At 40.7% G+C, this 14,188-nt stretch overlaps 1 protein-coding gene across 1 annotated transcript in view; it reads left to right on the top strand.

Moving 5' to 3' along the window:
• Nucleotides 1-4,691, top strand: part of LOC109097266 (peptidyl-glycine alpha-amidating monooxygenase B-like) — a 46,524-nt gene extending 41,833 nt beyond the window's left edge. The window contains 4 exon segments of the mRNA XM_042764575.1: nt 2,680-2,892; nt 2,895-2,954; nt 3,039-3,101; nt 3,895-4,691. Coding sequence (XP_042620509.1) covers nt 2,680-2,892; nt 2,895-2,954; nt 3,039-3,101; nt 3,895-4,073 — 515 coding nt within the window. The 3' untranslated portion in view covers nt 4,074-4,691.
• Nucleotides 4,692-14,188: the final 9,497 nt, after the last annotated feature.

Raw genomic sequence — 14,188 nt, 5'->3', positions numbered from 1 at the left:
ATAGTTAAGTTTTGTGTGTAATGTCAAAGTGATTATACTTGTAAGCTGTAAGTTTTTGTTTTTGTTAAGTTTTCATAGCCTATGTTTGCTCGATTTAGCCTTCTCAAATCATCACGACTTGCCTAGAATAAAATTTATAGATATATAAAACAGTTCAAGCATATCACAATGTTAGTTTAAATGTTTAACCTATAAAAATGTGCGCTATTAGACGCATAGCTAATCGTTTGTCTGGAGAGCTAAAGCGCGCTTTACAGGACATGGAGGCGCCGGCGCCATCATTTTTGGTCATAAAGGTTCTTACCTATACAAGCCTATACATCACTCGGAACTGTAAAGGGTCTACTTTTATTTGTGTGCACTCACAATATCAACAAAACATTGTGCTTTTTATAAAATAAAGGATACATAGGCCTACAGGATGCGCTTTTGGCAATCTTGGAAAGGAGCACTTCACAATGATGGACTGAAACTCAGCGAATACTTGCTTCACAGACTTGCTATATACTGTATATATACAGTGGACTCAGAAAACACAAATTTATTAATTATTAATTCAGTATCTCCTTACTATTTCCCCCCGACACATTCATGGTAATTACTTTTGCTGGGGCTTTGCGGCACGCTTAGCCTGTTGTGTGTTTTTTGCACTGCACATGACCAGTTGACTCATTGTTCGTCATGGTAATCAAATCAATACTCTTCCAATATGCAGCTTTTCCCAAAGCATTGGGAACTTTTAGTAGCTCCCTACACTCCAACTTCCCCCTGATGCTCTGCATGGTCAACTGTCACCTGTATGCTAATGTGTGTGCATATTGCATAGGCCAGTGCAATCAGACACACCCTGTTTAGTTCTTGCAGTCTCTACTAACGAGCGGATGAGTGGAATCAGGTGTGTTAGATAAGGGAGACATACAAAAGGTGCAGGCCAGGGGCCCTCCAAGACTGGTTTGAGAAGCACTGGCATAGGCGATGTAGCCTATAATATTTATAATATAATCAATATAACAATATTTCATACAGTAGCCTATGTGTGCTCTGCACGAGGGCACAATAAAAGGAGATTAGCTAAATGAGCCCGAGTCTGACCCGAGCCCGGTCTGTAAAAGAAAAAAAAACTGGCCCAAGCCTGGCCCGAATGGACTCAACGTGTCATGACCCGACAGGCTTGCAGTCCTCTATACTATATATCCACCTTACTGTATGGTTTGGGACAGAATTAGGAGGACCTCTGTTACATGTTATGTCAAGGTAATTAAATTAGTCGTGATCACGATAAAACAAGAAAGAAAAGTAATAGTCCATGGCCTCTTAGGACATCCGTAGTTGAAACATTTCACTTTGCTCAACTGAATTAAATGCTCCAAATGCGCTGCCTTTCCTTTAAGACATGTAATGTAAACACACACTATTTGCGATTTATTAAAGGGGTCATATGATGCTGCTAAAAAGAACATTATTTTGTGTATTTGGTGTAATGAAATGTGTTTATGCGGTTTAAGGTTCAAAAAACACATTATTTTCCGTATACTGTACATTATTGTTTCTCCTCTATGCCCCGCCTTCTGAAACACGTCATTTTTTTACAAAACTCATTGGTGTGAAAAGCGAGGTGTGCTCTGATTGGCCAGCTATCCAGTGCGTTGTGATTGGCTAAATACCTCAAGTGTGTGATGGAAATGTTATGCCCCTTAACATACTTTGATGTTGTGTGTGCCTGACGGGTAAAATGTCAGGACACCAACACGACGAGACAAAAACAATAAAACCCATTACAAACGAGGCATTTGTTGCATCCAGTGGGGACACAATTACTGATTATAATGACTTATTCTGTGTTTTTACGCATTGCATTGCGTTGCGTTGTGTATCGCGCTGCGTAAACATAAAACAATGTCAGGATTTGTGATCTGAGAAATGACAAACAACAAGCTCTAACAGTTACTCTACTGCTCAAAACTCGTGTTTGAATCATCAGTGTCTAATTCTTTACATATGAAAACATACTTACAGGCTGTGAGTCAGAAGCTCAAAGTCCTTGCAAAGCTGGTACTGCCCCATTTTATAAAAACAGACACCGGCATTGTAGGCTACTCTCACAGGAAACAGTGCAAAATGTGCTGCACACTAAAAACAAAGTGGTTTCGCTTTCACAATGAAACAGCATCTTCACAACATGGCGCTGGTGGCAACAGTGAGAATAAAAGTTACGCCTTCTTTCTTTGCATGAACATTTGGGCAGAGTTATGCAAATCTTCCCACATAGTGACATAGAGATGTGGGGGTGTGTCAGAACGAGCCGTTTCAGGGCGTGTGGACGAGTCTTAATTTTTATAAAGAATATCTCTTCGGATTTAAGACTTTAGTCTTTGCAACATTACAGATCTTCTTTATGCACCAAGAGCTTGTAACACTCCAAAGAGAAAGGAAAAATTGAAATCGCATCGTATGACCCCTTTAAGATAGGTTGAAAAATCCTCTCAAAATGAATAAACTGAACCACATAGTCCCTTCTTAATGCAGTGTGTAATGCACTTGCCCTACATTAAAGCACTGAAACTCCCAAAAGCAGTCAATGTCAAAGTCATGTTTCACTAATTTTCTTGACAGTTAAGCATTCCCCCAAATCCATAATTATTTTTAACTGTTTCTTATCTGATTCCACCTTTCTTTTAGAAACAGAAACGTTTGTGCAGGCCAATCTGAAGCCGTTCCCCAAGCTCCCGCCTCAGCATCCAGTAGCTACAGTGCAGAAGATGCAGGAGCCGTCACAGAAGCAGCCTCCGCAGCCGCTGACAGCTCCAGAAGAGAAGAAGATGCTCAAGAGTGTGGCCAGTCAGAGTGCTCAGGGCGTGTCCACCGTCATCATCACCACTCTACTGCTCGTCCCCTGGTGCTCGTCATCGCCATCGGTGTCTGTATCCGCTGGAAGAGGGGCCGGATGTACAGTGGTAATTATCATACAATACAGTCATGATAATTAACTACATGTGCTGTTGTATGTAGGATTGATTTTGATCGATTTCTACTTTTAGATGATTGTCAGGTGAAGTTGGAGCCTTCAGGATCAGCAGGAGGAATCCTGGGTAAAATCAGAGGTAAGAGAGAGATCCTCAGGACAGAGACCTACTGTAACGCTCAGCTTTCCATGCGCTCATAGCTTTTTCTTTTGGTCGGTTCCTGGAGCATTTAAACACAACCGTCTTTGGTGTAACCGTACCGCTACATTCAAATCAGATTTCAAGCACATTTTACTTTGTGTTTCAGATATTTTAATAGCAGAAAACATATATAGTTTCAAAAAATGTACATTTATGTCTAGAGAATAACCTTTTAAACAATTTGACAGTGTTTTATCCACATCAAACACATTGTGTAGGTCAGTGTTATTTTAGCCCCCTTGATTTACTGTTATATTTAAATTTTTTATATTTTATTTTTATACTTTTTGATGTCCTTCTAATTTTAAAGTTTTAGTAATTTTGTTTTGTCATTTTTATTAGTTTCTTTTATATATCTATAGTTTTTAATAAAGTTTTAGTTATTTTAGTACTTAAACTAAATGAAACTAAAAAGTTGAATTTGAAGTTTCCGTAAATGTTGGGTATTTTATTTTGAGTAATCAAAATGTTTTTTCACGGTATTCTTTTTAGTTAGCCTTTTATTTTACTCAAGTCAAGTCACCTTTATTTGTTTAGCGCTTTATACAATGCAGATTGTGTCAAAGCACTTTACAATGTCAAACAGGAAAATAGTTTGTCAGTAATGCAAGAAAAGACAAAGAGTCATTTTCCAGCTAATCGTCATCCAGTTCAGTGCTTAAAACCGTTTATTGTACACCTGTTGTTAGATGTTGCATGGGTTGAGAGTAAGCCTCTTTCTCACACACAGGCAAAGCTGCAGGAAGCCTGAACCTGGGGAATTTCTTTGCCACCCACAAAGGCTACACACGGCACGGCTTCGACAGGCTCAGCACCGAGGGAAGTGACCTGGAGAAAGACGACGAGGACGGCACCGACTCCGAGAACGAGGAGTATACCGCTCCGCCGGCCCCCATGTCCTCGTCCTAATGAGCCCACGCTTGACGGTCTTTCTGCTAGCGCTGTCGGGATGTACTTTAATCACCTCTGTATTCATTTGTATCGGCTGCTGAAACATTTTATCTGGTGTGAAAATGTTCTCCCTGAGACCTACAACTGCCACTTTAATTTTAATGATTTTACCACGTGGAGATTCAGAGCACTGGTCATTTTGATGATAGACTACTCATTATTATTTTTAACAGGAGGGTAAAGGTAGATTATTTATTTAGTTCTAATGATGAACAGCTGTTTTATCTCTTCCAGTAATTTAACAGTGCAATTAATATATCATTGATCCAGGCATTTTGTGTCCTAACATTTCTGTATGTCTGTGCCTTCATGTATTTCGCCTTCTGCAGCACCTATATATTACTACAGATGTGCCACATATTTTAAGAGCTGCTACTGTCACCTGTGATTTGAGGTTTTTTTTTTGCATCTGATAAAAAAGAAAAAAAAAGATTACAAATTTAAGGCTGTATTTACTACACTTTCAAAGCTAATGTGAGATGTGTCTGATATTTGTTGTGATACTGAGGTTTTATTGCAAGAAAACTATTTTCAGTAACAATGTTATTTGTGTAATAAAGTGTCTGCAAAGCATCACCTCTTTTTACCAGTTGTATGAAGTATCTTAAATGTATGTTGAGAATTAATTTCAGAAAATCTATCACACTACACTGAAATCAAATATATATTCAGAGAAAGAGATAGATAGGAAAAAAAAAACTGAAGATCTGTGAACTGCAAAGCTGTTCCTATGTAATAAATCACACAAATGTTGTAGCTGCCATCAGGGGCAAATCCTCATATATTTAATTCATAAAATGCACTTTACAGTTAAAAGGTAAATTAATAGTTAAAATGTTCAGAATAATCATTAGAATAAATAAGTAATATAGTTTTTGTTAATACATGTCAATTAATTTTATATTATTCAGCTAAAACCTTAGAAAAAATGGGGAATCTATTTTTTTAAATTTTGTTCCGCTTGGGAATTATTTAATTGTTGCTATCAGGATAGTTTCCGGTGCACTAGAAGTAGAAGAGCCACACGAGGTGCTGCAGTAGTCACATGTCTGTAAGAGTTAAGCCGTAAGAAGTGCTAAGAAGATATATTGTCTTTTTGTTTAAATGGAAGAAGCTGTAACTCTCCAAGTTTATTCCTCTTGAGTTACAGAGGCCAATGAGGTATGTGTTTTATCGTATGTGAACATGTGTAAGTTACGTGACCGTGTGTAAATGTATAATTAGCCAATTAAGTGCATTTTCTTACGTGTTGAATGTGCACTTTATTTATTCGTTTTGTATGTATTTTTCGTTTATTATTATGTGTAAAACACCACTTTTAGAGGGTTAATTTAAGTTTTATGTATTTTCTTTCATAGTTCTGACGGCATTGTTGGGGCATAAAAAGGCTAAAAGACTAGCATGTACAAGACATGTTGAAGACTCGTGTCCAAATAAATGTCTGTTAAAACCAAGAACGACCTGAGCCTTTGATTCAACTCGAGGGGAGTAACAGTCAGAACTCAACCTGTTTCGTGCTGGATGAGAGGAGAGCGGTGCCAGTCGCAGCGGAGCCGTAAACGAGCAGCGCGTTAAGTGGTGACGTCGCTCTCAAGCTTTAAAGGAAAGACGGACTGCATGCACGTAAAGCCCAAACCAGCGGCAACCGGGGTCCAAGAGTGCAGCGCGGTTAAGCTAAGAAGAAGTAACACATTTAAAAGAAGTTAAATGTGAAGAAGTAGATTAACCTTGCAAACTTTAAAGGGACTCTATTAAGTGCTTAAAGGGGTAAAGTGCAGTGGTCAAAAATATAAGTACAAGCTTGAATTTTTTGCTTGTTTAATATTAGGTGACTGTTACTAATCTTATTTCAAGTTAAGTATAAGTAATTTGCTAATTTAGGTATTTAAAGGTGAAGTCTTTACTATTTAATTTTTTGTTTTATATTGAAGGTCATTTGTCTTATTTTATAACAACTGAAAAGTGTATTCCTAATTTTGGCTTAAGGTTTTTATGACACATTTAAGTTTATCTTTAAAGAGTGAAGCAATTTAAGTTCATAAGCATATTTAATAGCGTGATATCACTTAGTTGAGTTAAAGTCACACGTAACAAAGTCTAAAGCACATTAGAATAGTGACATGGCTGATCAAGAAGACTGTGACACTGAAGCTGTGGAGTTGCAGCAACAATTAATTCCTGATGATGAAATTCCGGACACAAGCCCACAAGAGCCAAGCACAAGTCAAGCTGCTAAAGAAGAGAGCCTGAGGAAAAGCCAAAGAGTTAGGAAACTCACTGAAAAGGGCCAAGCACTGCACGAAGAAAAAGTGAATAAGCTTCAAACTCGCTTTAAGGCAAGCTATGATGAATGGAAAGCTGCTGCTAAACAAGTTAAAAGAGCACTTGAAGCACCTGTCAGTGTAAGATTATATGATCACATTGTCCAGATCCAATATACCTCAGCAGAAGTAAAACAAGCCTATGACAAGCTGCGCAGTCATGAAACTCCAGATGGAGACACTCGTCGTAGAGTGGACACATGTGATGCTGTTTCTCAGAAGCTCATACAACAAGCTCAAGAATGTCTTGCAGAAGAAGGAAATGTAAAAGATCCAGCAAAGAGATCAACTCGCTGGAGTGAAGTTGGTTCAGTATTCATCTCAGCAGCATCCCAAAAATCTAAAAGCTCAAGAAATACAGCAGCCTCCCAAAGATCCAAAAGTTCAAGAAGCACATGTTCAAGTTCAAGCAGGTTGTCTATAAAGAAACAAGAAGCAGCAGCTGAACTAGCTGCAACTGAAGCCACTCTGAAAGTTATGGAGGAAATGGATCGCGAAAGAAACGAGCTTGAAAACCTTGAAGTAGAAAACCGACAAAGATTAGCAAAACAAGAAGCAGAAAATGCTGAAAAACTAAAAGCATTAGAACAGAAGCGAAGAGAGCTGGAACGTCTTGAAACTGTAAAGAAAATGAATGCTGCCAAAGCACGACTGAAAGTGTATGAGCAAGAAATCAATTCAGATGAAGAAATCTCAGACCTCCTACACGACGATGCTAAACAAAGAAAAGCTGCTCCTAAGCCAGTAAGTCTGCCTGAACTTCAGCTCGCACCATCACAACCTACTGCAAATCCGCAACAGTTTTCTGCTCCACAACAGACCACAAGGTGGCAACTTACAACCAATGCTACACAAGAAGATAGCACCACAGCACTGGCTAAAGCGTTAGCAGAGTCCATTAACATAAGTCGTCTACCAGTACCAGAGCCAGTTGTTTTCAATGGCGACCCTCTCAAGTACAAAGATTGGAAAATGTCCTTTCAGACACTAATAGACAGGAAAAACATTCCAGTGAATGAAAAGATTTACTATCTTCGCAAGTATGTTGGCGGACCAGCCAGAAGATCTGTCGAGAGTTACTTCCTGCTTGGTACGGATGCAGCGTATTATGCAGCATGGGATACTCTGGAGGAAAGATATGGAAGTTCATTTGTAATTGCTAAAGCCTTCAGAGATAAGCTAACATCATGGCCAAAGATCGGAACAAAGGACAGTGCTGAGTTAAGCAAGTTTTCAGACTTTCTCAGAGGCTGTGAAGCTGCTATGCTACAAATCAAGAATCTTGAAGTCTTAAATGATTGCAGCGAAAATCAGAAAATGCTAAGCAAGCTTCCTGATTGGCTAACAGCAAGATGGAATAGGAAAGTCATTGAGGTTGAAGAGCAGCACGGTTCCTTTCCAACATTCAGTAACTTTGTCGACTTCGTCACAAGAGAAGCCAAGATAGCGTGCAACCCAGTAACGTCACTCCATGCACTCAAGGGAAGTGACTCAGAGAAGGTTAAGCCTACAAAGACTCGAAGTGTCGGAGCTAAGGTGCTGGCAAGCAGTGCAGAAGAGAAACCAAATACAAAGAAATGTGTCTTCTGTGAAAGATTAAACCATAGCGTGCACACATGTCGAAAGTTCATGGACAAGCCTATAATGGAACGAGTCAAGTTCGTACAAACAAAAGGACTATGTTTTGGATGCCTAAACTCTGGACACCATTCAAAGAAATGTGGAAAGAGAAGTGTTTGTGACACATGCAAAGGAAAACACCCAACCTGTTTACATGAGGAAAGGGACAAGGAAATCAGAAAGAACAAAGAAAGTGACAAGGAGCAAAAGGAAAGCAAAAGCATAAACGACACAAAGGAAATCAAACAAAGTAAAGAAGCACCAAATGAGGCAATATCGCACCGTGTAGTCAAAAACAACAGCAGTAACCTCACATCCACAATCAGTCCAGTTTGGTTATCCACAACAAGCGACCCAGAACATGAAATCCTGCTGTACGCCCTTTTAGACAGTCAGAGCGACACCACATTCATTCTACAAGAAAAGGCAGATGCTCTGGACTCTGAAAAGAGACATGTACAATTAAAACTTTCTACGCTGTCAGCCAGAGATGCAGTCATTCCAAGTGAAAAGCTGTCTGGGCTACAAGTCAGAGGCTTCTATTCCTCAAAGAGAATCCCTCTTCCTGTAACCTATACAAGAGAGTTTATTCCTGCCAATCTAAATCACATCTCCACTCCTAAGACAGCAAGAGCATGGCCCCACCTAGAGCACCTTGCCGAAGAAATCGCCCCTCTCATAGAATGCGATGTTGGCCTGCTCATAGGTTACAACTGCTCACAAGCACTGTTACCCAGAGAAGTTGTGTCAGGAAAAGACAATGAGCCATTTGCACAAAGAACAGACCTGGGCTGGACAATAGTCGGTGGTGCCGACCCTTGTGTTGACTATGGTGATGCTATTGGAAGCAGCCACAGGATCATTGTCAAGGAAGTGACACCCAGTCAGTCATCGGATCAGTTGCCAAATGAAGTCCATTACATTTGTCGCACACAAGTCAAAGAAGTAGTCACACCACAAGATGTGATTAAAGTCCTTGAGTCTGACTTCAACGAAAGAAAGGTGGAAGATTCTCACTTCTCCCAAGAGGATCTGCGCTTCATTTCTATAATGGAGGAAGGAGTGAAAGTGAAAGCAGACGGACGTTGTGAGCTACCTTTGCCATTTAAAGAGGACAGACCAAGCCTGGCAAACAATAAGAGCTGTGCAGAACACAGACTCAAATGTCTCAAGAAAAGACTTGAAAGGGACAAACAATATCACAACGACTATATAACATTCATGAACGAAACAATAGAGCGTGGAGATGCAGAAAAGGTCCCACCTGAAGAACTGAACAAAAGCCCTGCCTGGTACATTCCGCACCATGGGGTGTACCATCCCCAAAAACCTGGGAAAATAAGAGTAGTGTTTGATTGCTCAGCGAAGTATGAAGGCGTGTCATTAAACGATCACCTGCTCACAGGGCCAGATCTGACCAACACCCTGATAGGTGTCTTGTGCCGCTTTCGCAAGGGTCCAGTGGCAGTGATGTGCGACATAGAACGTATGTTTTATCAGTTCAGAGTCAGAGCCGAAGATCAAGACTACTTCCGTTTCCTGTGGTGGGACAACGGAGATTTTCACTCAAGTCCATCAGTCTACCGAATGCGAGTCCATTTGTTCGGAGCCGCTTCTTCACCGGCCTGTGCAAATTTTGGTCTCAAGTACATCGCAGCACAAGGTCAAGGCCAGTTCAGTGAAGCAACTATAAGATTCATTGAAAGAAACTTTTACGTGGATGATGGCCTTATCAGTTTCCACTCAGAAGAAGAGGCTATTAGTCTAGTCCATGAAGCGAAAAAACTCTGCAGTACTGGAAAATTGCGACTTCACAAGTTTGTTTCCAATAGCCCACAAGTTCTTAACTCTCTCCCTAAAGAAGATTGTGTAGAGACAGTAAGAAACCAAGACCTAGCTCTGGGCGAGCAACCGATTGAAAGAGCCCTAGGTGTTAAATGGGGAGTTGCCTCAGACCATCTCCAGTTTCGAGTAGTTGTGAATGAGTGTCCACTCTCCAGACGAGGAGTTTTGTCAACTGTAGCCTCCGTCTACGACCCACTTGGCTTTGTGGCGCCTTTCGTTCTACTTGGTAAGCAAATACTGCAGCGAATGTGTCGTGACAAGACAGACTGGGACGAACCACTCTCAAATGAGCTCATGCCACGGTGGGAGTCCTGGCTTCTAGATCTAAAGAACCTTGCTCATGTCAAGATTGATCGCTGCTATCTTCCAGCCGATTTTAAAGAAGCTCAGAGATATGAACTCCACCATTTTTCAGACGCAAGTGTTGCAGGATATGGTGTCTGTACCTATCTAAGAGCAATCAGTAAATCAGGACAAATCCACTGCTCACTTGTCATTGCCAAGTCCAGAGTAGCACCCACCAAGGTAACTACTGTGCCAAGACTGGAGTTGTCTGCAGCAGTAGTAGCAGTGCGCATAAGTGACATGCTCAAAGGAGAACTAGAGTTGGAAAATGTTCAAGAATTCTTCTGGACAGATTCGCAAGTCATCTTAGGATACATAAACAATGAAGCAAGGCGTTTTCATGTCTTCGTCGCGAACCGTATCCAGCGCATCAAGGAAAGTACTAAACCAACACAATGGAAGTATGTCGCATCAGAAGACAACCCCGCCGACCATGCGTCTCGAGGACTCAAATCTAAAGATCTCATTGCTTCCAACTGGTTTAGTGGTCCAAGTTTTCTCTGGCAAGATCAACTTCCCAGTGGCGAGATAAAGGTGGGAGAACTTGACACAGAGGACCCAGAAATACGCAAAGTTCTTGTACACCACACCTTAACAACAGTGGATTCTCTGGCAGAACGCTTCCTGAAATTCTCCAGCTGGACAAGACTAGTTAAAGCTATTGCAAGACTTACCAGATTTGTGAAGGAGTTTAAAGGCTCGATAAAGAGAACCAACGAAGCTACAAGTCTTGAAGAAAGGCAAGAAGCTGAGCTTACAATCATTGCCATTGTACAAGGATTAGTCTTCTTCAAAGAAATCAAAGAACTTCAGTTCCGAAAGGAGTTAACTACTAAAGACAAAGCAAGCAGATTGTATCGACTCAATCCCTTCCTGGACCACAAGGGCATCCTCAGAGTGGGAGGTAGATTAGAACATGCATCTTTACATTCACACATCAAGCATCCAGTTATCTTACCAAAGACCAGCCACATCACCAAGTTACTGATTGATCACTATCATCAGCAAGTGAGACATCAAGGGCGTGGCATGACCATAAACGAACTGAGATCTAATGGCATATGGATTCTCGGCTGTAGTCAAGCAGTATCATCGTTTATCTACAACTGTGTCAAATGCAGGAAATTCAGACGTCGAACAGAAGAACAAAAGATGGCAAACCTGCCTAGCGAAAGAATGGAGACAGCTCCTCCATTTACATACTGTGGGATGGATTGTTTCGGCCCGTTCTATATTAAGGAGGGAAGAAAAGAACTAAAACGCTATGGACTGCTGTTCACATGTTTGTGCTCTCGTGCAGTACATATAGAGTTGCTTGATGATTTATCAACTGATGCATTCCTCAACTCACTTCGTGCTTTCATTGCTCTACGCGGAAACGTCCGTCAACTGCAATCAGACCAAGGAACCAATTTTGTTGGAGCAAGACGTGAGTTCTTGGAAGCAGTAAAAGAAATGGACCAAGAATGCCTAAAACAACTAGGCTGCGAGTTTGTCATGAACCCACCCTCTGCCAGCCATATGGGTGGAGCCTGGGAAAGACAAATCCGAACGATCAGAAGTGTGTTAACATCCATCCTGGATCAGTCATCCCGAACACTTGACAGTTCATCCTTAAGAACCTACCTATATGAAGTGATGGCAATCGTAAACAGCCGACCTATAACAGCACACCTACTCAATGATCCTACTGGACCTCAGCCACTTACACCCAACCTTCTTTTGACAATGAAATCGTCAATAATACTGCCTCCACCAGGAGATTTTGTAAAGGAAGACCTTTACCTCCGTAGAAGATGGCGTAGAGTGCAGTACCTAGCCAACGAATTTTGGCAAAGGTGGAAGAAAGAATATCTGTTGAGCCTACAACAAAGACAAAAGTGGCACAAGACAAACCGAAATGCAAAGGTCAATGACATAGTGATCATACAAGATGATACAACACTCAGAAACGATTGGAAGCTGGCTAAAGTTACTGCCGTGTACCCAAGTCAAGATGGATGCGTACGAAAAGTGCAGCTGCTAATCAGTGACTCTTTAGATGACCATGGGAAGAGACTGAGTAAACCAGTTCATCTAGTAAGACCAATCCACAAGACTGTCACATTGCTGGAAGCAGATTAGTACAGTTCATTTTGGAAATCACAAGTGATTTGGTGGGAGTGTAGCTGCCATCAGAGCAAATCCTTATATATTTCATTCATAATATGCACTTTACAGTTAAAAGGTAAATTAATAGTTAAAATGTTCAGAATAATCATTAGTAAGTAAAATAAGTCATTCATATATTTTTTGTTAATACATGTCAATTAATTTCATATTATTCAGCTAAAACCTTAGAAAAAGTGGGGAATTATTTAATTGTTGCTATCAGGATAGTTTCCGGTGCACTAAAAGTAGAAGAGTCACACGAGGTGCTGCAGTAGTAACATGTCTGTAAGAGTTAAGCCGTAAGAAGTGCTAAGAAGATATTGTCTTTATGTTTAAATGAGTTACAGAGGCCAATGGAAGAAGCTGTAATCCTCCAAGTTTGACCGTGTGTCCTCTTGAGGTAGAGAGGCCAATGAGGTACGTTTTGTTTTATCGTATTAATTGCCTTCCGTAGAGGGTGAACATGTAAGTTAGTTTCTGATGGCACCGTGGGGTAAAAATGGCTAAAAGATTAGCCAATTGAAGTGTCCAAATAAATGTTGTTAAACGTGTTGAACGAAGTGAACCTTTGATTTTATTCGACTCGGGGGGGTTAAAAATTGTGGGTATTGAAAGTAGATTCTAACATTCAATAAATGTGTTGAGATGTTGTGAAATCAATGGTCAAGTCAACCATATTTATAGATATATATATATATATATATTAATATATATGTATATGTATATATATATATATATATAAAGGTTAAGTATAAGTTGTTTTTTTATTATTATTATTACTTTAGGTAACAGAGGGCAAGATTAAATCTGGTTATTTAATCTGGAAGAGACCCGGGAGCCAAGAGCCATCCTCACATCCAGATAAGTAGAACTTGATGAAAGAGCTAGGAGAGGACTAACCTGCCACAGCACAGACATCTCCCATCAAAGGCTCTTTAAAGAGAGCCTGAGAAAAAGCCATTGCGCTCTTAGAATAAGCATGCACCATTAGAAGCGGAGTCACACCACGCGCCTCATAGGCTAAAGATATAGTCACTATCTGACCCCGCATAGCAGGGGAGAAAGCCTCCAATCACTCACTGAAAGCAAAACAGAGTCGAAGCAGCATTAGGATTAACTAGGCCTAGGAAGCAGTAAGACTTAACTAACCTTGGGGAAAAATACAAGGGGAGCTGACAGAGCCTGCAGATCCTCAGTCCTCTAATAGAGGATAGGATTACCAAAAAACTGCTTAAGATTGCAAAGTTATCTGACAGACTTAAACGGCTCAAATGGATGGCCTGTCAGGCCTTCCAACTGAAAAATAAATACCAAAAAGGAATCTGTGCTGGGCGGAAAGACCTAAGCCGTCTCGTCCCTGCATGAAACAGGAAACCAGAGGGTGACATCCCGCTGAAACACGTCTATTGGTAATGCTCAGCAGATATGGCAGCCACATAAACCTGTGGCAGGTCCCTACAGGGTAATGGACTGGGTCCAGATTGTGTCCACTTAAGGCTATACAGCGTCTCATGGAGGGAGCCCTGAATTAAGAATATAATGTCAGTAATCTCTTCCAAGAGACCGGAACACATTACAACTTAGCTCAGGGGCCACACCCATTAGTTCCAAAAATCCTGACTGGAATGTTCAAATAATGCCCAGAGCCAGCAGGTCGTGTCTGAGGGGAACCTGCCAAGGGGGGTCGGCTAACAGACTGACCAAGTCAAGTCATCTTTATTTATATAGCGCTTTAAACAAAAAAGATTGCGTCAAAGCAACTGAACAACATTAATTAGGAAAACAGTGTCA

This window comes from Cyprinus carpio, chromosome A10 (genome assembly GCF_018340385.1).
Source record: "Cyprinus carpio isolate SPL01 chromosome A10, ASM1834038v1, whole genome shotgun sequence".
Lineage (NCBI taxonomy): Eukaryota > Metazoa > Chordata > Actinopteri > Cypriniformes > Cyprinidae > Cyprinus > Cyprinus carpio.
Note: the sequence above shows the minus strand (reverse complement) of the source record. Positions and strands in the feature narration are given on the sequence as shown.